The 24,176-nt window shown below is 57.2% G+C and overlaps 2 protein-coding genes across 7 annotated transcripts in view; both read left to right on the top strand.

Moving 5' to 3' along the window:
- Positions 1–9,664, top strand: part of MIGA2 (mitoguardin 2) — a 30,685-nt gene extending 21,021 nt beyond the window's left edge. The window contains exons 11-16 of the mRNA XM_006153962.2: positions 91–177; positions 5,695–5,793; positions 5,967–6,101; positions 6,725–6,778; positions 7,479–7,595; positions 7,807–9,664. Coding sequence (XP_006154024.1) covers positions 91–177; positions 5,695–5,793; positions 5,967–6,101; positions 6,725–6,778; positions 7,479–7,595; positions 7,807–8,010 — 696 coding nt within the window. The 3' untranslated portion in view covers positions 8,011–9,664. The remainder of the gene's footprint in view (positions 1–90; positions 178–5,694; positions 5,794–5,966; positions 6,102–6,724; positions 6,779–7,478; positions 7,596–7,806) is intronic.
- A 5,485-nt stretch (positions 9,665–15,149) lies between these two features.
- On the top strand, positions 15,150–23,865 carry DOLPP1 (dolichyldiphosphatase 1). 6 transcript variants are annotated; one of them, XM_006153956.3, is made up of 9 exons: positions 15,255–15,341; positions 16,325–16,472; positions 18,544–18,644; positions 18,862–18,946; positions 19,040–19,139; positions 19,279–19,377; positions 19,875–20,003; positions 20,451–20,540; positions 22,404–23,865. In XM_006153956.3, exons 2-9 carry the CDS (start codon positions 16,349–16,351, stop codon positions 22,438–22,440), a joined length of 765 nt encoding a protein of 254 aa, XP_006154018.1. In that variant the 5' UTR covers positions 15,255–15,341; positions 16,325–16,348; the 3' UTR covers positions 22,441–23,865. The 6 variants fall into 6 exon arrangements, with proteins under 6 accessions (XP_006154023.1, XP_006154021.1, XP_006154018.1 ...); XM_006153957.3 differs by lacking the exon at positions 15,255–15,341 and adding an exon at positions 15,557–15,603; XM_006153958.3 differs by lacking the exon at positions 15,255–15,341 and adding an exon at positions 15,861–15,876.
- The last annotated feature ends 311 nt before the right edge of the window (positions 23,866–24,176 follow it).

The raw sequence follows: 24,176 nt of genomic DNA, 5'->3' as shown, positions 1-24,176 counted from the left end.
TGGCTTCCTGCCTCTGCCCGCTGCACTGCCCCGTCCATGGGCACAGTGGGGCCTGCACTCCTGGGGCTCACTTCCCTCCCCCCTCCTCAGGGGCTTCTGGAAGACAAGAGTAACCAGCTGTTCTTTGGCGAAGTTGGCCGGCAGATGGTGACGGGCCTGATGACCAAGGCCGAGAAGGTAGCCATGGGGGGTTTATTCCAGATCTCCCCCTTGTAGTCAACCACGGCAGTCCAGTGGCATAGCCATCAATTCTGTGTTTTGTCTAAAACATGCAGAGTTGCTTAGGCTTCGTCCTGTGGGCTCTCAGGTGCGGGAAAGGGCTGGTTTTGTCCCTGCACTCATTTTGAAAACTAAGACCGTGCCACTCTCCACCTGTGACTGCGACATAGCAGTTCACAAAACTCACCGTTATAAAATCGGACCTGAACCCCACCTGCCAGAGGTGACGGTGCCCACAGCCTGCCAGGGCTTCCTCGGCCACGTGGGCATCCCCACCCTTGATACCGTTGTGGCTCCCAGGCCTCTGCTCTGCCGGCCGTCCTGCAGCTTTGCCCTGTGGTGTGACCTTGCGTCTCGATCTCGTCCGTCTGCCACGTCAGCCCATGGGGCTCTTCCTGCTGCCTGCGCAGTGCTCCGCTGCTGTGCCGTGACTCCTCGAGTTCCCCGGAGGGAGGACACAGATGGCACTCTCCTAACCATCCTGTACTGCCCCTGTGGGTCCTCGCGAGTGCCGTGGGCAGAGCCCCAGATGGTGCCATGCCTGGTCTCGGTGTAGACATTGTGGAGACCAGTGGGTCTTGTCCGTTTGCCTTCCGAAAGGCTCTCACTTCTGTCCCTGCCAGCAGGCTGAGTGTCTTTCCTTGGGTCTTAGCTAATACCAGGTATTAGTAATCTTTTTTTTTTTCCAGAGAGGTTTTTGCTATAGGGCACATGTGCTCACCAGAAAGACAGAGAGAGACAGACTAACAGAAAGTCAGAAATCACTTCCTGGCGGGATGGCCGTGCTGCAATCCCTTCTCCGTTCTCAGGATCTTGGACACATACGCACATGCTCCCCGCATGAGTTTAAGCCACCGGGTCTGGGACTCGAACTGTGGTTGACTACATGGGAGTCCAGTGACATAGCCATTATGCTAACTGCTGGTCCCAGTAATTTTTTTTTTTTTTTTAATGTCGGGGGCACATGCATGCACCAGAGAGACGGGGAGAGAGAAAGCACCCCCAACAGGGCCTGGTCACGCTGCTCTTTTCTCCTCCCCCCGTACTGTCAGGGTCTTGACACACACACACACCTGGCATGGTTTTCAAGCCATGGGAGCTGATTCTCAGGCTGCAGTCAGCCCTGTGGGATCCTGCCCTCCCTGCATAGCACTTAGCCACTGCCCCAGGGGCCGTTCCGGGAAGCTCTTTAATTTCTGCTGCTCTTTCCATTGCTTTGTGGTTCGTTGATGAGGCAGCATTGTTTTTCATATTGAGTTACTACTTGTGTGTTTTTCTGAGAGAGAGGTTTTGTTTTGTTTTACATTTATTCATTTATTTCTGTATGAGAGAAGAAAAGAGGGACAGGGGAGGAGAGACAGGCACTCACACACAGCAGGGTCCTCACACCGCAGTCTGCCCCAGCCAGCCTGGATCTGGGCACGTGTGTGTGCCTGGTGTGTTCTGGGAGGTCCCAGGACGTGAACCCAGGATCTTTTCCATGTGGGTCCACTTGCATTATTGCTGTGCCTCTGCTTGGCGCTTGTGTGCTTTTCCTTGAATGGGTTTGAGAAAAGAGAAAAGAGGCCTCTCCGCTGAGTCCTTTCTGTTGCGTGCTGGAGTAATGGTTCTAAACGTACCTCTGACCTCCGTCTGCTTGGAGCCCTCCTGCCCCCGCCGCCCTGGCTGTGAAGGCGAGCTCTGCCCTGTGGCCTGTTGCTTTGCACCCTGTGCTCTGTCCAGATCCAAGGGCCTGGGCTTCCAGCACAACCAGATGGTCCCTTTGCACCCAGGTCACTGTTCCTCAATTTCTTTAAACAACTTTATCGTGAAACGTGGAAGAGTGTGAAAAAGCATCTCTGGGATTTAACAAGCAAAAAGACAAGCGCTTGCACGCAGCACCTGTGTTAGGAAGTGGCCTCCGTCCTACCCTCCGCCGCGTCCTTGCTCACTCGTCTGACCCACATTGTCCGAGTCCCTGCCGACCATCTCTCCCCCAGGTCTCCACCTGACCTGTCCTCGGGGCCCAGGGCGGCATTCCCCCTCGGTAGCCTGCTCGTGGGTTGCCCTGGCTTTCTCTCCATTCCTCAGTGAGCCCTTCAAGGGCCAGGCCAGGACCAGAGCCCCTGGCAAAGGCGATGCTCTCACCGTGGCCTGGCCAGGGCAGGTGCTCCCGGAATGGTCGCTGGGCCATTGCCCCCCAGAGCCGCCGTGTGTCAGGCTGTGAGCTCAGCACCTTCCTTGAGGCACTTGCACTCTGCAGCTCATCTGAGCCTCAGCACAGTCTCCATCGATGAGGCAGCCCAGCTGGGAGGCACACAGGGGCTCCCAGGCCCTGAGCTGAAGAGTGGAGTGGGCCAGGTGGCTCGAGGCTGCTTACTGGGGGCCACCCCTGGAGAGCCGTGAGCAAGCAAAGGCAGGAGGCCTAGGTGGGCGCCAGGCGCTGAGTAGCTGGGCCCCACCGTTCTCTGGTGTCTGTCCCAGTGTAGGCTTGGGTTTTATCGTCAGCATTGTTATTACTGAGTTATTCCATGGTGGGGGGGGCACGTTAGGGTCTCGCCACACTCTGATCCTCCTCCCAGCTAGCCAGGACCACAGGTGCATGCAGGGATGCCAGCCATATTCAGGCGGACTGGGGATCTGAACCCGGTCCTCCCACATGGCTCCAGCACCATGTGACTGTGAACTACTGCTCATGCCAGTGTGGCTGGGCCAGTTTCTTGTCATCAAGAACTGGAAGAAATAGTTTAGCATCTCATGTGCGCTGGGTCCTGGGACTGGAGCAGTAACTGAATGGGCCCTACTAGGGCTTCCCAGGCAGGTGGTGGAGCCGGCCCAGACGCACCCTAGGAAGCCACCAGCCCTATAGCAAGCGCCCGGGTACTGGGGCCATCGCCCCTTCCTCATGGCCTGTCATAGTCAGTGGACCAGTTACAAAACCTCTCCAAACTTTGATGTCCTCCTGGGTAAGTGGGCGCGTCCCAGGAATGGTCTAAGATGATGTCATATGTGCTGGGCCACCCATCAAGTGGCAGGCCAGTCCTTATCTTCTTTATTATCATTTGCAGATGAGGAAATGAGTCTCAGGGAGGTTAAGGGACGGCCTAGGGTCATCCTAGCAAATTCTCTCTAAAACTTCTTTTTGGAGGGGGGTGAGCAGCAGGTGGCATGGTAGTTAAAGCACTGGACTCCCACATGGCCAACCGCGGTTCGAGTTCTGCACCTGGCATCCTGGAAGTTACACCAGGCACGTGTGCATACGTTCCCAAAATCCATAGAGGAGAGTCGGGGAGAAGGATTGTGGCATGGCCATCCCTCACTTTCCCCCTTTCCATCTCTCTGTCTGGTGACTGTGTGCACCCTATGGCAAAAACATTAAAAAAAAAAAAAAAAAAAAGGCTTTTTAATTTGCCGAAGGGCAGGGCCAGCAGTTCGCATCGTGGTTAGGGTATTGGACTCCTACATGGCCGACCACAGTTTGAGTCTTGGACCTGGGGGCTTGCTTTCTCACTTTCTGTTTGTCTATTTATCTCTGTCTCTCTCTGATGAGCACAGTGTTGTATAGCAAATTTAAAAATAATAGTAATAAATAAACATGAAATGAGTAATTCTTTGAAACAAAAGTTTGCTATAGGATACATGTGCTTACCAGAGAGGGAAAGTGAGAAAGTCCCCCTAGTGGGGACGGTCACGCTACCGTCCTTTCACCTCTGTTTACCTCTTAGGGTGTTGGGCATTCTCATACATGAGCCTGGCATGTTTTTCAAGCTGCCGGGTTTGGGACTCAAACTGCATGGTTGGCCATGTGGGATCCAGCTGCCTTAACCACCACACCACTGGCTGGCCCTAAAATTTTTTCTAAAAGTGTATGTACTTCTTCCATGCTTGAGAGAGACAGCACATCCAACAGGGTTTTTGTTTGCTTGTTTGTTTCTTTTTAAGATAGATTTTTGCCATAGGGCACGTGTGCCCGCCAAAGAGACAGAGAGATAGAAAACGAGAGATCACCCCCCAGGAGGCATAGCTCCGCTGCTTGGGAACGCATGCACACATGCCCAGTGTGAGTTTAAGCTGCCAAGTCCAGGACTTAAACTACAGTTGACTACATGGGAGTTAAGCGACATAACCATTACACTAACCGCTGGTCCAACTTAAGTAATTTGTAAAAGAATGATTATAAAGATGATGTGTGCTCATTGTAGAAAAAGCTAACTACTTTTTAGTAGGGCAGGCCGGTGGCATGGTTAAAGGCACTGGACTCCCACATGGACGACCGTGATTCGAGTCCCAGACTTGGCGGCTTACTTTCTCACTTTCCCTCTCTCTTTCTCGCTCTATCCCTCTCTGGTCAGATTAAAAAATAAGTAAATAAATAAATAAAATAAAATAAAGTAATTCTTAAAAAAGAAAAAAGAAAAAGCTAAATACAAAAAAGCAAAAAGCACAAAAGAAAAGTTTTCTCTAGTTTGACCCTGTTCACACTTTGGACATGTCTAACGTGCCCTCCGCCTGTGGTTCTGTGTAAACGACATTACTTGTCTGGGCTGTTCTGTGTCAGCTCTTGGGCCCAAGGCCTCAGTATTTCTGTCTGTAAGGTGGGCGTGATAATGGGCCTTCCTCGTGGGGGCATGGGAATTACATGAGTTTGGGCCTGCCCTGTGGCCTGGTGGTTAAGGTGTCCAGATCCTGGCTGGTCGACTGCAGGATTCAAATCCTGGCCCCAGAAACTTGGGAAATACACGGGGTGCACATGCGAGTGTGCCCAGAGTCCCTGCAGGATGGAGAGTTGGAGAAGAGATTGTGGCCGGACCATGGCCATTGGAGGGGTACCCCTCTCCCTCTCTTTGGTGAGCTCACAAGCCCTCTGGCAAATTTTAAATAAGTAGAAGAATTAAAGGAGTTAATCCATGCTCATAACAGACCCCACCCTTACTGTCTGTCCGCATGCATGAATGCGGTCTGCAGGGCCGTGAGCCCCAGCGTCTCGGAGCGGGGCACGGGCGTGTGGTGTGAAGTCTCAGCACGGAGCTGCAGTGCTCTTACGTTCACACTCAGAGCCAGGCACTGGGCTGGACGTGCCACCCGATGAGCTCACCTGCTCCCCAGAGTGGCCTTTGGAGTTGGAGGCTGTGGTGCTCAATTTCACCCCTGAGGCCAAGGTTGCGTAGGGCTGAGCACTGGACTGCCAGGCTCTCTACCTCACACTCTCATCCTTCCTCCACAGCCAGGCCAAGCTACAGTAGGGCACATGGGCACAGTGGGTGCCCAGGAAACGAGTGGCCTGTGGTGTTGCTGTGCACCTTGGTGTCGAACCTGTCCCAGACCTGCCCTGTCGCTGGAGAGGTGCACAGCAGTGGCCAGGAGACACAAACCTTGTCTGTGGCTGCTGCCTGGGGACAGGCCTACCCCAGCCTTGGCACCACCCTGTCCCCAGGCCAGCCCTCCCTGTGGGTCTTGCCTGTCTGTGACTAGAGCAGGCTGTGCTTTTCCCCACAGAGCCCCAAGGGCTTCCTGGAGAGCTACGAGGAGATGCTGAGCTATGCCCTGCGACCCGAGACCTGGGCCACCACGCGGCTGGAACTGGAGGGCCGTGGGGTGAGTGGGTTTGTGCCAAGCCCCTGCATCCTAGGGTCCCCAACACCTGAGATGAGCTGGCATGGAAAGCCCGGGCTGGGCTCTGCCTTGGTGCCATGTGGCTGAGAGGGCTCTCTGCTGCGGCTTGGCCTTTCCCCCTGAGCAGGGGCTCAACAGCCCGGCCACCCTCACAGGTGGTGTGCATGAGCTTCTTCGACATCGTGCTCGACTTCATCCTCATGGACGCCTTCGAGGACCTGGAGAACCCGCCGTCCTCGGTGCTCGCTGTCCTGCGGAACCGCTGGTTGTCAGACAGCTTCAAGGAGACGGTGGGTGGCTGTTCCTGCTCCCCATGCGCTCACCTGGCTCCCCTTCCCCCACCCTGGCTCGGACACCCAGCAGGCAGCTCCTGGCTAGCGCCGCCCCTCCCCCTGAGTCAGAGGCTGCTGGGGGGAGTAGATGCCTGCCCCGGCCAACGTGTGGGTTCCTCCTGTGCTGTGCTTTCAGTGAGCTCCGCTCACTCCACTCCAGTTTAAAGCACCCTGTTATCTTAAAATAGGGGGAAAAAACAAACAAACATGAGAACAGAGCAGGAGAGAGCCTGGCGCGGGGCCCCCAGCAGAGCAAGCAGTGACACCTGTGCCCTGCGTGGACTGGCACTCTAGGCGGTTCGCAGGGTGACACTGTTGTGGCCCACCACCGCCAAGCAAGGTGGGGATGCTCTGTCATGGCTGTGCTGCAGAGAAGGAAACTGAGGCTCAGGAAGGTCAGTGGCCAGCCCGGGGACCCACAGCAGTACGGGCTGGGTCCAGATTTAGATTTAGGTGCATCTGATCCAGGTTTAGGGAGGCCAGCCCAAAGCTCAGGCCTGGCTCAGGCCTGTCCTGCTGGGGGAAGGGCAGGGCCAGCCTGGCCTGTCCTCACACCTGGGTGGGGCCTGTCTCTGATTTAGGCCCTTGCCACTGCTTGCTGGTCAGTCCTGAAAGCCAAGAGGAGGCTGCTGATGGTGAGTGACGGGGCAGGGCCCCACGAAGTTCCATGCTGGAGTCCCAGCCCTGTCCAGGAGTGCCCCTGCCTGGCACCCTGCTTAGCTGACCTATCCAGCATGAGCCGTCCCCAGGTCCAGAGAGCGAGGGGCGGGCTGTGCAGGGAGGCCTCCTAAGCAGGCCTCGATGTCTCTCTGTTGCTCAGGGCACTGGCCGCCCATTCTGTTTTATCTCCCCCATGGCCCGGAACCCCTAACGCGGTGTGCAGAGCTGCTCCGCCTCCTCCCCGCGGGCTCAACACAGAGCAGGGCATCACCATGGAGGAGTCAGGAGAGGGGAAGGGGCCTCCTAGGGAGGAAGGGCAGTGCTCCGCAGTGGCAGCTGGTGTGGCAGGGGCATCCGGTGGCAGCAGGCAGAGTGCTTCCCCTGCCCTTGGCCACTGCTCTCTGCACTCCCAGGCGGCCCCTTGCTGCACTTCCCGAGTCGCCCACCACGGCCCATCTGCCCATCTACGTAGTCCATGGCAGCCCCGGGCTACCCCACCTGCACCACAGAGGTGAAAATGGGCCCTCAGGAGAGCAAGGTGCCTGCCCAGGGCCGTCTCGCCAGGATGTAAAGAGCGAGGCCGTCTTTGGAGCCGGGGCCTCCGTGTCACCCCGGGCCTCTGTGTCACCGCGGCCTGTCATGTCCACCCTGTCCCTGAGCTGTGCCTCCCCACAGGTGCCCGACGGCTTCATCTCCCATTTCTACTCCGTATCGGAGCACGTGAGCCCGGTCCTAGCCTTCGGCTTCCTCGGACCCAAGCCCCAGCTCTCGGAAGTCTGTGCTTTCTTCAAGGTAAACAGGAAGCAGCAGCGGTTGGTTCTCGCCCGGCCTAGCCTGGTCCAGCTGGCACAGGCGCCCTGAGAGGTGCGGGGATGGAGTCAGGGCCTGGGCTGCTCCCTGAGGAAGGGCGGAGGTAGGGAGGAGCCCGAGGCGGTGTGGGCAGGGACTTGGCGTGTCGGGTGGGGCACGGCTCGGCCCCGCCCAACGCCAGCCCTGTGCCCAGCACCAGATCGTGCAGTACCTGAGGGACATGTTCGACCTGGACAACGTGCGCTACACGTCGGTGCCGGCACTGGCAGACGACATCCTGCAGCTGTCCCGGCGCCGCAGCGAGATCCTGCTGGGCTACCTGGGGGCCCCGGCGGCCAGCGGCATCGGCCTGAATGGGGCGCTGCCCCGCGAGAACGGGCCCCTGGGGGAGCAGTAGGGGCGGCACAGGCGGGCGGGAGGGCGGCTGCCTGGGCCTCGTTGCACGGGTGAGACGGAGGCTGCCTCGTCCCTCTGGGTTGGCACCCAGGGGCCACAGTGGCCGAGGGCACTTGCCTCTGACCTTGACCCAGCCCTACCATCTGGGGGTCCCCAACGCTAGGAGAATGGAGCTCCTCGGGACCTGCTGTCGGGGTCCCTGGGGAACACACAGGCGGGGGCCCGTGGCCAACAGGGCCTGAGGGAGAGGCAGGTAGTTAGAGGGAGAGAGGAAGGTGTGTGGGAAACTGGCACAGGCAGAGCCGGGGGGCCCTGGTGTGGGACCCTGAAACCTCTGACCACCCAGGGCTGCTGACCAGGGGCCGAGGAAGGTGGAGGGAGGGCCACTGGGCTTTGTGCTGAAGGTTGCTGTGTCCTGAGCTGCAAGCAACCAATGGCTGCATGGCCTCAGGATCCAGGTGTCTAGCTGGCCTGTCCAGTAGGCTCCTGACCTGGCCACCATCCCGGAGAGTGCACCTCTGGAGAGGGAGAATGGGGGCACCTTGGGCGGCAGGCCTGGGCCACCAGAGCGGGCACAGAGATGGGCCTCCTGCCCTTGTACCCACATCTGGGCCGGGACCAGGCCTTTGACAAACCGAAGCACCAAACCAGGACCCCATCCTCTCTGTCCCTGCCAAAGACCATCATTTCTTCTCCCTCCTGCCACCACCAAAGCTAGGAGGAGGCAGGCCAGGCACTCCCACCCCCACCTGCCTCTCTGTGAGCCTGCACTTGCAGGGCGGTGCTAGGCTCCGAGCTGGGGGCTCTGGGCCATCCCCTGTGCTGCCGTCAGCAGCCCCAGGGATGAGGGGCCCCAAGGACCACACTGGGGTGGTCAGAGGATGTACACGGCTGGACCAGCACTCCCTCCTTAGTAGAACAGGAAACTTTGCCTTTGACTCAACGCACAAATGCTCTGGGCCGTGCAGGGCTGCAGAGCCTGCCTGGGTACCCGTCCTGCTAGCCTTGCAGAGTCCGTTAGAATTTGTCCCAGCAGCGTGTCCCCATGGCACAGGGCTCCTGGCAGCCCTGCAGGCTCAGCTCAGTTCTTGCAGTGTTTCCACCTGAGCTGGGAAGTTTTATTTATTGCCTTAACACTTTTATTTTGAGGTCCTGCCCCTGTCCAGGTTGAGAGACCTGCAGGAAGTCACCCTCCTCGCCAAGGATGGCCAGAGACATGGATTCTTCCTCCTGGTTTTCTGTGCTTGGAGTTGGAGGGCTGGCTCCTCGCACGCACCTGGGTCTCTGACACCTGAACGGGAAAGGGGTCCTGGGGTGGGAGGGGTGATGCTGGGTGTGCCCTGTCATCACTGAGCCTGAAGCCCAGACTGGAGGGCCCCTGATCCACCTCCCCAAGGCCAGTGCCTGGAGGGAACAGGCAGGAAGGACCCGAGGCCCCCTTGTCCATCCAGCATCCACTCTTACCCTGCCCGAATGTCCCCTTGGCCTGGGCCCGCCGCTCTGATTCACTCCGGATCGCGCAGAAGCGACATTTCCATTCATCCTCGTTTACATGTCCACGCACTGCCTCTAGCACTTGGTCTGTTGCAGCTTCCAACTTTTGTATGGTAGAGTGTGCGTGACCGCGAGTCAAATAAAGGATTTCCTTCCATGTCGCTGTGCTCTTCGGTGTGTGGGACATAGTGGCTGTTGGCTTCTTGGGCTAGAGCTGGCTGGGCACCTACTCTTTGGATCACAGTAGGCAGAGGTCACCCCATACCTTCTCAGCCCCATGATTAACCAAGGGTGAAGTTCTTAACCTGGGGTTAATGTGCAATACGTGATGCTACGTTTTTTTCTTTTTTTCTTTCTTTTTTTTTTTTTTTGTCATAGGATCTGTGCACTTGCCAGAGAGAGAAGTCAGCCCCCTGAGGATGGCCATGCCACAATCCATTTTCCATTCTCCTCTTGGGATATTGGGCATACGTGCACAAGCATCTGGCACGTCTTTCCAAGCCACTGGGTCCTGGACTTGAGCTGTACAGGCAACCATGTTGGGTCCAGCCACCTTAACTACCTCACTATCAGCTGGCCCACCCAGGGTGTTTCAAGCCAACCTGGGGATCTGAACCCGTGGCTGGCCATGTGGCTTCCAGCCTTGCCATTTAGTTTGCTACTAGGGCTGCACCACCTAGGCTGGGCCCATTCATTCTTCGGATGTACAATCACAAATTTGGACAGCAGGAGCCCCTTCAAACTGGCTTTTGGGCACCTCCCCTCCCCCTGCCCCAACTGGTCTTTGGGTGCTTCCTTTCTAAAAGCATAACGATGTCTCAGGAAGCTCAGAGCAAGGAAGGCCTGGCTGTTTCTGTGGGGAGCTGTCATGGTCATGGCTCCCCATGAAAAATATGCAGGGGGGAGGGTGTGGGTGCCAGCTGGTGGTGTGGTGGTTAAGGCAGCTCAATCTCACATCGCTGACTGCACAGTTTGAGTCTTGAATCCGACAGCTTGAAAAACATGTCAGGCGCATGTGATTGTGTGCCCGAAATCCCCAAAGGAGGGGAAAGACGGAGAAGGGATTGTGGCATGACCATTCCTCACTGGGGTGGGGGGGGATTTCTCACTTCCCCTCTTCCTGTCTCTGGCAAGTCTGTGTGCCCTCTGGCACACACACACACACCCACATGTGGTGCATGTGTGCCCCAATCCTCACAGGATAGACAATCAGACAAGGGACTGTGGCGTGCCCATGCCTCATTGAGGAGTGCTTTCTCCCTCTCTGTCTCTGTTTCTGTCTCTGGTGAGCACAAGCAACCACTGGCAATTAAATTAAAAACAACAAAAAGCTGGCTGGTGGCGTGGTGGTTAAAGCAGTTGAATCTCACATGGCTGATGGTGTGGTTTGAGTCCTGGGCCTGGAGGCCGAAAATCATGCCAGGTGTATGTGCACACATATCCTGAAAAAGAAAAATCTGAAAGGAGAAATGGAGAAAGGATCATGGCATGGCCTTGGGCTAGCAGGTGGTGTGGTGGTTAAGTTGCTGGACTTTCACGTGGCTGACCGTGGTTTCAGTCCTGGACCTGGTGGCTTGCTTTCTCACTTTCCCTCTCTCCTTCTGGTGAGTGCACATGCCCTATAGCAAATTAAATAATAATAATAGGGACCAGCAGATGGCTGGTTTGAGTGGTTTGAGTCTTGGATCCAGCAGCTTAAAACTCATGATGGGTGTGTGTGCGTGCATGCCCAAAATCCCAAGAGGAGACTGGAAAAGGGATTTCTGTGTGGCCATCCCTCCTTGTGGGTGATTTCTCACTTTCCGTCTCTCTGAGTATCTCCAGCAATTGCATGCACCCTACAGCAAAAATCTCTCAAAAAATTAAATAAATTTTTTAATACTTATTTATTTAATTTTATTTATTCATTCACTTAGCTTTTAATTTGACCAGAGAGAGACAGAGGGTGAGAGTGAGAGAAAGAGGAAGTGAGAAAGCAAGCCACCAGATTCAGGACTCGAACCCTGGTCGGCCATGTGGGAGTGTCCAGCGCCTTAACCTCCATGCCACCTGCTGGTCCCCCCAAAATTAAGTAACTTTTAAAAAGACATTCATTTATTTATTTAATTCTATTTGTTGTTATTATTTTTAATTTGATCAGAGAGAAAGAGAAAGGGAAAGTAAGGAAGTAAGGAAGTAAGCCGCCAGGTCTAGGACTCAAACCATGGTCAACCATGTGGGAATCCAGTGCCTTCAACCACCAGGTCACCTGCCAGCCCCAAAATAACTAATTCTTTTTTTTAAAAAAGAATTATCTAACTTCATTCACTCATTCATTCATTTTAATTTGACCAGAGAGAGACAGAGAAAGAATGAGAAAGAGAAAGCAAGAAAGCAAGCCATCAGGTTCAGGACTCAAACTATGGTCGGCCATGTGGGCATGTCCAGCGCCTTAACCACCACACCACCTGCTAGTCCCCTAAAATAACTAGTTCTTAAAAAAAAAGAAATATCTAAGACTGGGTGATTCTATAAAGAAATAGGGGCTGATTAATTCACAGTTCTGATAGCCAGAAAGTATGCAGGTGCTGGCCTGTATCAGGCCATCCCATAATATGGCTGGACACAGAGGATGGCAGAAGGCACAACCAGCTCTCACGAGAACAAGGCCCTCCCCATGGGAACCAGAACTCACTGGGTCATACAGTCATCATTAATCAATTCAGGATAGCGTGGCCTCCATGATGCAATCACCGTGATCCAATTTCCGCCCATTAGGCCTCACCAGCTCCCAACACCAAATTCCAGAACATGAAACTTTGGGGGACAAGCTGTCATCCAAGCCAGAACATCAACCTTCACAGCTCTGTCCTCACCAACAATGCCCTCAAAGCCTTGGGTAAGGAAGGCTCCATGGTGCAGGACAAGAGAAGTTGGATAGCCCACCACAACTGTGGTTCGAAACCCCAGCCAGAAGCACCCTGGGTATGCGTGCAAGTACACAAGCTCCAACAGGCTGGAGGACTAGAGGAAGGGGTGAGGCATGTTAGACCCCATTTCTCTGTCTTTACCTTTCTCTCACTCCCATGTGCATGCACACACACTCTATCATGAATAAAGAAAAAAACTTTGCGTGGCCAGTCCCTGCAGGCCTCCCCGTTCCCTAAAACAGCCCTTTTCTCCTCTTTCCCATTTCATCCAGCCATACTTCTTCTTTTTTTTTTTTTTTTTTTGGAGAGGTTTTTGCTATAGGGTGTGTGTGCTCGCCAGAGAGAGACAGTGAGAAAGTGAGAAATCACCCCCCTGGGGGGATGGCCACGCTGCAATCCCTTCTCCTCCATTCTCCTCTCGGGATCTTGGGCACGCACGCACACGCGCCCGGCGTGAGTTTAAGCCACCGGGTCCGGGACGCGAACCGCCGTCGACTACATGGGAGTCCAGCGACACAGCCATTACACTAACTGCTGGTCCCTCATCCAGCCATACTTCTGCCTCAGGACACTTGCTAATGCTGTTCCTCCTGCCAGGAAAGCCCCACCTTGGACATCTGCCTGTCATTTTTGTAGTTCCTCATCCTCTTCATTTCCTGGGAATGTTCTCCCCAAGGCAACAGGGCCTCTGGAGTCTGATAGGCCTGGGTTGCAGGGACACGGCCTCTCTGGTCCATTTGGGAGGGACAATGCAGCCAGATCCAGGATGGCCCTGGATGGCCACAGGGCCCAGGAACTATTCTGGGAAGCTCCAGTCCACTCCTCACACCTCCTGTCTCTCAGAGGCTAATAATGGCATTGCCTGAGGAAGGTGACAGAGAAGCAAGGCCAGCTGACCCAGACAAGCCAGGTTGGGCAGGGCTGCGAGTGAGCACAGCCGAGCTCTGGGCAGGGGACCTTTGGCTCACCGGGAACTTCTGAGTTGCTGCCATCTCCCCAGCCCACAGCCCCAGCCCCAGCCCCAGCTGTCTGGTGGGCCCTCACAGCGAGCCGCTCTGGTCAGTGGGGTTCCCTAGCTTGTTCTCACTTTATCTCACGAGCATGTATGTCATTCATTAGGCATTTGTTCTAGGTCTGGTCGGGGCCAGGTTCAGGGATGCACTAGGCCCTGTCCTCACACTGCCCGGGGCTTCGGCAGGTGTGGCTGCAATGTCTGTGTCCCAATCCCTGGAGCACGTAAGAATGCAGATACCAAGGCTCCAACTCAGACCTATGGCATCAACTCAGGCCCAGGTGGGACTTAGATACCTGAGTGTTCTGTTTTCTTTCTTTTCTCTTTTCTTTCTTTTTTTTTTTAGAGTTTTTTTGTCATAGGGTGTGTTTTAATTTACTTTACTTATTTTAGGTTTTTGTCATAGGACATATATACTCACCAGAGAGAGAGAGAGAGAGAGAGAGAGAGAGAGAGAGAGAAAGACAGATATTGTCTATTTTGGACATGCATTCACATGTGCCTGGCATGAATTTTAAACCACTGGGTCTGGGACTTGAACCGTGGTTGACTATGTGGGAGTCCAGCAACGTAACCATTACACCATCTGCTGGACCCTATACCTGCATTTTCTACAGGCTGAACTTTGTGCTCCATGAAGTCTGAGAACCATTGCTCATTGGAAGAGATAAACAAGAAAATGATTATAGTCCAGCCTGGACTCTGTGGTCAGAGCTGAGCTGGGACAGGGGACGGATGGCATGGTAGGAGCTGAGTGGAAGCCCTCCTTTGGCTGTGAAAAACAGTAAGTATGAACAGACCTCTGAGCTAGAATTGGCCAGGTGAATCTGAGCAGGAGAGCGGTGCATTCCAGGCCACGGAACAGTATTTGCAAAGGTTAGGAGACTAGAGGGAGCTGGGCACCTAAGGACTGTAATTGAATCCAGCTGGGGAGAGCGGGATGCGAGAGGGAGAGGTGGATAGGAAGATGCGGCTGTTTACCAGGAATGTTTGGGAGAAACTGAGGGGTAGGTGGAAACCCGACTTGTTGAAATGCTCCCAAGGTGCCGCATTACGTAGCACAGAGGTGTCTGAATCAATAAACCTTTGTTATATGAATACTAGAAAGAAGACCTGAACATCAGTTAAGCTTCCACTTTCAGCACCAATTAAGTTTCTGTTCTGTCAAGAGTTTAGGGCCCCTACTCTGATCCCCGCCCCTCTCTCACTCCACACACTTAACGAAACGGTGGTCTGCCTTTGTCCGCCGGTCGGTAAAGGGCAGGGATAAACCAATCCCCTCTGAGTCTGGGTCTCTGGCCACAGTTTACTCATAACTGTGGGTTGGTTCGGAGCCGGGCTTGCCGCGGTTGCCTCTCCGCTTTGAGCGTGAGTCATGACGGCGCGCAGGAGCCGCCGTCTGTGGGCAGGTTCGGGTATCAGCGAAGACTTCACTCTGGGCGACGGTCCCTGCCGAACCAAAGCTCCCACCAAAGTTCAACACGTCCCGCAAGCTAGCGCCCGATTGGCCTGCCCTGCTCATACTTTGAGCCAGCCTTATCTTCTGATTGGCTCTTCTGTTCTCAGTTCTGTTCTTGAACCCTCCCCTTCCCTGACTGGCCAGGCATCTACCTGCGCTCGCCCTGGATTGGTCCGCAGCTAGGTTGGCTCCCTGGTTCCTAGGAGCCCCGCTCTCTGATTCGCCCCTCGGCCCAGCCCCAAGGCTTGCACACTGAATGGCTGCGCCGCTACCTGTATTGGTCTCCGATTGGGTGCTTGGAGCTTACCCGGCATGATAGGTCAGGGCCACCGCCCCCCTGGATCCCCATTGGTTGCTCAGCGAAGCCCGGTCTCCGGGTAAGATGGCAGCGGACGGACAGTGCTCGCTCCCCGCTTCATGGCGGCCGGTGACCCTCACCCACGTCGAATATCCTGCAGGTAAAAGGAGGTCCAGGCTCCGAGGACGCCTTCCCAGGGTCAGCCCCTCAGCCCCGGGCGTTCCGACCCGCGCGAGCCCGCAGAAGGGGCGCAGGGTGACTGGGGTGGGAACTGTCAAATAGTAAGCCATGAAGGGGCTCGGCCGGCGCGCGCGCCGCGCAGGCGCAGTGGCATGGGGATGAGCTGGGCGAAATTGTGAGCCACTCGCTCGCGCACTCTGCGGCTGCGCGACCGGAGCTCTCCCCAGGGTCCCGAGGCACCGGTGGGCCGAAATGGGGAGGGGGGTGGTCTGTGAGAAGCCGGAAAGGATCGTTGGCCTGGACCTTGGCCCTTTTTCTCCACCCTCCCTGGAGCCAGAGAGGCCGCACGCCCTCCCTGGCGTGCAGGGAGTGTCTGTTTCCTTTAAACGGGGCTTTGGGTTGCCTGTAAGAGAAAGAGCTCTCCGTGGCAGGGAGTGTGCAAGCCGATGCCAGGCTTTTGAGTACTTGAGCGCCACGCCCTGAGCAGGGATCGGCTTCTGGACAGAGGGGACTGGGTGAGGTGGCAAGTTACACCCCACACCCCCAATCTTTACTGCTCCGGCTTCCTATCAGACACACCTCTAGGAGCGCAGTTTTGCAGTTTTGAGGTTCATTAGTAACCCTTCTGGAGGCGGTAGAGTGGTGCAGAGCTTGGGGCTTTGGGTCAGAGGTATCTGGGCTCCAGTTCAGACAGGCCTGGTCTAAGTGCCTCACTGGGCCTCAGTTACTGCATTTCTAAAGTGGGACTAATCACAGTGCCTCCCTGCTAGTGGTGGTGTGCGGGGCATGAGCAGTGCTAGATGCAGTGCCCTGCACATAGTCAGCCTGCACTTCATGTTATCCCACCTTCCCAGGACCCTCTCTGGGTGGGATGGTTAAGTGCTAAGTGAGGCTGGGAACCCTCTCATTGGGCTGTGCTGTGCGTGCCCCAGCAAGGGCCTGTTCATGCTGTTCTCTTGGCAGGGACGCTGAGGGCCCCAGGGCCGGATGCCAGAGAACTTTGACCCTGGGTGCTCTGGGTTACCCTGGGGAGGGGCGGCCCTGCCAGTGGCTGGGCTCTGCTCCCTTACCTGTCCATCATCTATCCATCCATCCATTCAGCCAGTACCCAGTGAGTATTTCCTGAGTGCTATGCCGTGGGCTAGACTGGGTTAGAACGAGGAACAGACCTGGTATGTCCTTGTACCCCTGCACTGTGAGGAACCCCTCTTTGTAGGAGGAAAACCAAAGCCTGGGGAAGCGGGGGAGACTTGGTAAGGCCTCAGCACCTCATGACTACTGCTTCCTGGCTTCAGAGTAGCCTCTAGGACTGCTCATAGTCTGCACCGAGAACCTGGCAGCTGCAAGCAGCACGATGCGGGCGGTGATGGGGTCCTGCCTGAGCCTAGATGGGCCTGATCCAATGAGGAAGGTCCTCTGTACCTGTGTCTATGGCGCCCTGCACTGAGCTGGGTCCAGGGTATAGAGAAGGGAATAAAGAAACCTTTTCTCTACCCTCATGAACCTACAGTGTAGACAAAAGACAGGCACTGGCCTGGAATCCGCACTTACTAGTAGACCATGCGATGTCCTGAACACAGAGTCCCCTCTCAGACTGAGACTTCTGTGGTAGCAGGGACAGGTGTCTTTCTGCCACTGTGGTGAGTCCTTACTTTAAGTCTGAGTTAATCCCAACAGCATCCTACGTGGGGGACTCTGCAAAGATCCAGAGTAGGACAGCATGGTGCATTCAGGGAACGAGTTCGGTCCCTGGGACTGGAGCAGTGTGTGGGAGGGAAGCAGGGCTGAATGAACAAGGCTGGGGGGTACAGATCCCAGGGACAGAGGGCTTGCCTGGGAGGATGGTGAATCAGAGTCCCTGGCAGCATCTGCAGGAAGTCCTGGGTAGTGCCGGCTGTGGGTCAGGCCATGGAGATGGCCAAAGATTTGGGGTACCTGTGTTGTCCCAGGATAGTGCTGTGGGCATCATCTGGGTAGTGGGGAGACCTGACACCTCAGGGCGGAGGCCCTGGTTGGGGTGATGGACCCAGAAAAGGGAAGGGACGCCGGTGTCACCCAGTGACCTGTGGCAGCACCAGCGCTGCACCTTAGGCTGTTGCCCATTCTCTTGGGCCAGCTCCGTCTGACCCCGCCCTGGGTGGGTGCAGTTGAGGCTTGGACTCCAGGCTCGGCCCTCCGTGGGCCCCTTCCCTGGTGCTTGTATGAGGCCTGGCTGGTTGTGTGGACCAAGTCCCACCCTGTGCATGAGCCCTAGCTTGGAAGTGTCCTAGGTGCCAGGGGCCAAGCTGGGTGTCTCATACGCCCCAGTGCATCGGGTCACCCAGCAGTGGGAGTTGGGGACTGGCATCCCCATTCCAGAGGCAAGGGAGCAGAGGCCCAGGGGGCTGAAGGCCTTGCCTGGGTTTGTGCGGCCTGCAGGTGCTGGCCCAGGGGCCGGGCCTGCCATCACACCCCAGGAGCCACTGCTGCCTCGTCTCAGATAGACTCAGCTTCACCCCATCCTTAAGCAAGGGGGAAAGCGTCCCCATCTCTCAAAAGGGGCTGGTGGTCCTCACAATGCTTCCATCCCTGGTCTGTGGAGGTGAAGAGCAGATTGCTGACAGCTAGCCAGTTTCTGGCCACCAGAGAAGCTGCAGGGAGGGGTTCCTGCCATGGGCGGCCATCTTGGGCTGGGCCTCTGTGAGTTCTCAGTGTGGGCCCGAGTCCATGTGTATCCAGAGGGAGCCAGTCTTCCCTGGAGGCCTGGGCTCAGCTGCTGCAGGGCCCTGCCTCTGCAGTCAGACCAAATGGGTTCCAATTCCTGCTTTGGCAAGGAGAAGGTTATAGTGTCAGGATGAGGCTGGAGACTTGGATTTTAGCCCAGGTCCCACCTCTTTTTGGCTATGTGACTTTGAGTGGGTCACATCACGCTTCCAGGGCTCAGTTTCATCATCTGCAGGATGGGGACAATAACCTTGTGCATGCGACACACGCTTCAGTGCTCAGCGACGCTCTTATCTCCTGCCCAGGACTGAGTTGGCACCGCCCCTGGTAAACTGAGGACCGTGGGTGCCTGGCCTTGCTCTCCAGGCCCTGCTGGGACCTCCTGTCTGGCTCAGGCCCTGCCTGACTTGCTGGCGTTTGGGCCTCGCTCACGGGGGTCGGTCCCTCTCTGATGCCTGTGCTCCATCCTATCTCCCCAGGTGACATCTCCGGCCACCTCCTTGCCTACCTGAGCCTCAGCCCTGTATTTGTCATCGTTGGTTTTGTGACCCTCATCATTTTCAAGCGGGAGCTGCACACGGTGCGTCTGTCCCGCCCCCTCCACTGCTCCCACCACTGGGCAGCTGTCCGACCCTTCCCTCAGGGGCTCTGCTCTGCCCGTCTCGAGGTGTGTCTGCCTCCTGGCCGGCCCCAGGGTGCTCACCAGCTGGGCGGGCCGGGAGGGTCCCTCGGAGGCCGTGGTCCTTGGCACAGTGGCAGTGGGGAGGGACACAATTGGACACCATCTTTCTGGGCAGATCTCGTTCCTCGGGGGCCTGGGCCTGAACGAGGGGGTCAACTGGCTGCTCAAACACGTCATCCAGGAGCCGCGGCCCTGTGGAGGTAGGGCTCCCGCGGGGAGCAGTGGGGTTCCCTGGCCAGGTGTTGCCGCGAGGCCCACCTCCCCCAGTGATGCCCTGACTCCTCTCTTCCCAGGCCCCCACAGTGCAGTGGGCACCAAGTACGGGATGCCCTCCAGCCATTCCCAGTTTATGTGGTTCTTCTCTGTCTACTCCTTCCTTTTCCTGTATTTAAGGTGAGCTTCTGCCCAGGTGGGGTGGCCTTCCGGACGCCCTGTGTGGCAGGAGGCACCACAGCCCCGGCAGGAGGTGCTCGGAGCCATCTGGGCCAGGGACTATTTGGGAGGCTGTGGGCTGATGGACCTGTTTTCCCAGAATGCACCAAACGAACAACGCCAGGTTCTTGGACTTGCTGTGGAGGCACGTGCTCTCCCTGGGGCTCCTCACCGTGGCCTTTCTAGTCTCCTACAGCAGGTATGCAGCGAGGGGGAGCCCCTGCCGCACCCCTGCCCACTTGGGAGCCGGCTGGATCCTTGTCCTTGCTGGGCTGCACTGTGGATCCTGGGCTCAGAGCCTGTTGGGCAGGGCTGGCCAAGGGGTCCTCGGCCTCTCATTTTAAAGGGACGGTGCTCCGACAGCCCAGCATTCCAGGGACATCTGCATGTATCAGACACCAAGTCCCAGCATCCTGGAGGGGCCTCTTGCAGAGGGGCCCTTGTTCTCATAGTTCAGGGACAGGATGAAGGGAGGCGATTCCAGCCGTCCTTCACGTCTAGAGACAGGGAGTGGCTGTGGAGTCCAGCCCCTGCCTCCCCTGGAAATAGATCTGAGGCTCGCTCCCGGGAGTCTGTATGTGTCCACACATGCACGCACACAGGTCCCCAGGCAGCTGGGACTTGAGGGTGGACCCAAGGGGGACGTACAGGCGTGACTCTGGCCGTCTGTCACGGACTTCCCTCGCCTTGGCTCAGGGTCTACCTGCTGTACCACACCTGGAGCCAGGTGCTCTATGGGGGCGTCGCTGGGAGCCTCATGGCCATCGCCTGGTTCGTCTTCACCCAGGAGGTCCTCACCCCGCTGTTCCCCAGGATAGCAGCCTGGTAACTGCCTCTGCCCCGCTCGCCGCCCGGGCATCGTGGCTCCTGTCCCCTTCAGTGAATGGATGGGGCCATCAGTAGAGGGACAGATGTCCTGGCCCTGGAGGAGGGCCTCTGGGCGTGTAAGGCTGAGGCCCCACTTACCTGGCTCTCGCCCCCCCAGGATTTGCTGCAGGACCGTGGGTGGGGTGTTCCTCAGGCCCAGCAGCCAGGGCTGTCCTCTACCCCTGCCTGGGCTCTCACTGAGAAAGCCGCCTGCATCCTGCTAGGCCCCGTGGAGCACTGCACTTGCCGGAGGTGACACAGCCGTGTCTCGGGTCTCAGGCCAGGCAGAGACGCTCTAGTCGGGGCCGGGGGGTATGTGCAGGGCTGACTCCAGGCACTGATGGGGGCTCTGGCATGGTGTCAGGCCCGCCTCGATGTGGCCCTGGCTTTCTGGGTGTTTTCCAGGCCTATCTCCGAGTTCTTCCTAATCCGAGACACAAGCCTCATTCCCAACGTGCTCTGGTTTGAGTACACGGTAACCCGGGCAGAAGCCAGGTGAGTGGGGGCCGTGACGGCTGACTAGGCGGGCACGGCCGCAGGACGGCCCCTGCTACGTGCGGAGACTCCCAAGAGCCGGGCACTTGCCTTTGTGCCCCTCTCACACTGCCTCGTGGACTCCTCCCGTGGCCCCCCTTTCACAGTCCCAGAGAGGAGATGGGCAGTCCCTTGCCTAGGGTCTTGTAGATGGGGGTGTGGCGCTGGGCTGTGAAGCAGTCAGTCCAGAGTCCGTGCTCTTAACCAGAGCGTGGCTCGGGGAGGCCCTCAGGTGTGTGGACGCCCTGAGGTCGCTCAGTCCAGACACTTTTTCATAGCTGGGTAAACCGAGGCACTTGAGTCGGGACTGGCCTGCAGTTGCACAGCAAGTTGGGCCAAGCTGGCCTTTGGAGTCACTTGACTCATAGTTTTTCACTCCATTTACCCCAACTCCTGGGTGGGGTGCCTGCAGGGATGAGGAGGGCTGCCCTCCCGGGTTCCAGAGGAGCTGAGTGGGATTGGTACCCAGACAAAGCCTGGGAGGCTCTTCAGGAAGGGAGGTCAGGGGCAGGGGCATGGGGTGGGGTGTCCCAGCAGCTAGAAATGTGTTTAGTGCATCAAGGTCCAAATTATCCTAATGAGCTTAAGGGGAGAGCCTGGAGTGAGGAAAGGGGATTAGAGAGGTTTGGGCAGGGCAATCCCATTAGTGGCAGGCAGGCCCAGCTGCCCGCAGCTCTGTACCTGGCTCCCAGGGGCTAGCCCTGCCCCGCCCTCCAGCCTGGCTGGCGGCCACCTGCCTTGACTTCCCAGCACCTCAGTCAGCCCGTCCTGTGCCAGCCCTGTGTGGGGTGTGAGCGCAGAAGGAGGCAGCCGTGGTCCCCCTCCCCTGGTACCCGTAGCAGGCAGGGCTAGACGCGACCAGACACCCAACTGTGTGACCAGTGCTGTGGAGCAGCTCAGGCTGGAGAGCCCGGCAGTGCCCCATGGAGGGCGGGGTGCTTGGGCCAGCCTCCCAGAAGCCAACGAGAGGTGAGGAGGAGTGGGCCTGTGGAGGCTGGGGGCCAGCAGAGGGAGCTTGCCCAGTTCACCAGACCCATTGCCTGTGGCTGGAGCACAGCGGGCGAGGGCTTCAGCTGGGGCCACGTGGTCACGCAGCCTCGCGGGCCACAGTCAGGTTTCTAGGTTTTAGCTGGACCCCTAGACAAGCCCCATTCTCCTTCCTGGGCCTCAGTCCGAACATGAGAGTGGTTATCCCTGTTCGGGGGCCCATGTGGATAAAACCACATCCCAACCACATGCCCAAACTCCTCATAGCTGGGTAAAGCAAGGCACTTGAGTTTGGGGACTGGCCTGTGGTTGCATGGCAAGTTGAGCCAAGCTGGGCTTTGGAGTCACTCAGTTCATGCTTTTCCACTCCACTCACCCCATCTCCTGGGTGGGGTGCCTGCGGGGCTGGGGAGGGCCAGCCTTCCAGGCAGTAGAAGAGCCGAGGTGGGGTCAGGCTCCAGATAAGGCCTCCCAGGTGGAGAGCTCACTACTTTTCTGCCGTGCTGTTGGGGTTAATAATGACAGAGCCGGCTTGTGCTGGCTCATCTGTAAAGGGGACCCCGTAACTAGCTGACCAGCAGGTCTCTCTTGCTCCATCCTGACGCTCACCCTTGCCCCAGTCTCCTCGCTTCCCGTGGACTCTGGAACTGAGACTGTGTGGCGAGGCCCAACTAGACATGGACCCGCTCTAGGTTCCAGTCCCAGGAGCTCTGAGTGGCCCAGCTCGTGTCAGGCAGCTACTGGGGGTGGGCATCTGCTCATTTCTTAGAGGCTGGGGTGGGGAAGGGACAGCTATGGATTGGGTTACTGAATGCCAGGCATCTCCATGTCCTGCAGGAACAGACAACGCAAGCTGGGGTCGAAGCTGCAGTGACTAGTGAGTGCGGCTGGGTCCAGCTTCCAGATCTGGCCTGCACGATGCCTTGCAGGATGGACAGAGTGATGGACAGAGGGACAAAGCAGAGGCCTCTACAGACCCAAGTCACCAAGTGGAGCCTTTTTTTTTTCTTATTTTAATTTTAATGAACAAGGTGGACCAAAGGGCTGAGCCAGCCCCTTAATCAGGACCCTGGAGGGCCTGCCGCCCAAGGCCACACAGCCCGTGACCCCTTGCTGTGCTGCGGCCAGCCCCAGCCAGGTGGAAAGTGTCCTTGGCGTGGGCACCAGGTGTGGGGTGGAGGAGCAGGGCTTGCACTGATCTTGGGGCCAGGAATTCCAGGTGGCGTGGAAAGTACACACTATTTATTTTTTAGTTTTGTCCAAGGCAGGTGGGATCTTTAGATGGGGCTGGAGGAGCCTGCTCTGCAGTGACTGTCCTGTGTACAGAGGGGCCCAGTCAGCTCCCTAAGCCCTTTGCTCTGAGCCCAGGGGGCCCACTGCCTGTCCCTGGGCCTGTGGGATGGCCTTGGGGGACCAGATGAGGGGAGCGTCCCCGTGCCCTTTCTGCCACCATTGCCATTCCAGAACCTTGTTCAGTGTCTCCTCGTCTGGGGCAGGGCCCAGGGCGAGCACGCGTCTGGCGGCTGCTACCCTTGTGTTCTACCCGTATTGACCTGCACCATAAGGGCTTTCTCTGGTCCCCGTCCCTAAGACAATAGACCCTTCCTGACAAAAGAGCGTGCACATGTGGGTGAGCGGCCCAGGCTGTTTACAGCTCTTTCTCGTCCTGCCCTGCAGTAGCCGTCACCCCCCTCGAGCAAATGCGAAGGAGCCAGAGCTGGGATGAGGGCTGATGCAGCCGGTGCCCGGTCCCCTGCCCTTCCCCGCGTGCTCGCAGCATGTTCTCGTCCTTCCTGACCTCACCTCCAGCAGGCTGGGAACCTTTTGGGGTCACCCTCGAGCCTGTGTCCAAGTGTGGGCTCGCAGACCCCCACCAGCCCGGCTCAGAGGAGGGCTTTTCTTGAAGGGACCCCACCTCTAAGTTGCTCTGAAACAGAGTCGTGGAGGGCAGGTGCTCCCAGACTCGCAGACGTTTCGAGAACTGAACCAGGCCCTTCGGGGCCTGCGTGTGACTCCTCCCCCTCCTTTTTCTTTGTGGCGGCTCCTAATCTGCTGCTGAAGCACAATATTTTGGTGCTTTTCTCATTTGTGAAAGACGGTGTCCAAAAGCCATTCCAGATGCCAGGGGCAGGGGCTCATTTCTGGGGAAGGTAGGGCAGTCCCCATGTTTCCCTCACCTTTCCTTATTATTTTTATTTTTTACTTTTTTGCCTGAGACAAGCCAAGTGTGAGGTGGTTTGATTCAAGAAAACTCGATGAAATTGTTTACTATTGTTTTAAAATAAAATCTTGAACTCTGGCGGCCTGAGCACTTGTTGACTGAGCTCGTGAGAGACCACGGGCAGCTGTGGGGATGCGTGACCCTGCGGGCCAGGGTACGGGGAGGACCGTGAAATCAGACACTTCCAGCACCTAGTCCGCACCAGCCCCCAAAGCAGCGGTTCCACCAGGGCCTGCTCCACTCCCTGGAGTCCGCCTTCCACAGCCGGCCGCACTCTTGCTGGTGGCTAGCGCAGCCGTCCACGCCTGGCTCCCAGTGGGACGGACTTTGCCCTTCCTGAGGTCCCCTACAAATATCTCCACGTTGTCTGGTGGAGCGAGTGGCTGGGT

The sequence above is a fragment of the Tupaia chinensis genome, unplaced genomic scaffold (genome assembly GCF_000334495.1).
Source record: "Tupaia chinensis unplaced genomic scaffold, TupChi_1.0 Scaffold000394_1, whole genome shotgun sequence".
In the NCBI taxonomy this organism is placed as follows: domain Eukaryota; kingdom Metazoa; phylum Chordata; class Mammalia; order Scandentia; family Tupaiidae; genus Tupaia; species Tupaia belangeri.
The sequence above is the reverse complement of the archived record's forward strand: the minus strand, read 5'-3'. Positions and strand labels throughout refer to the sequence as shown.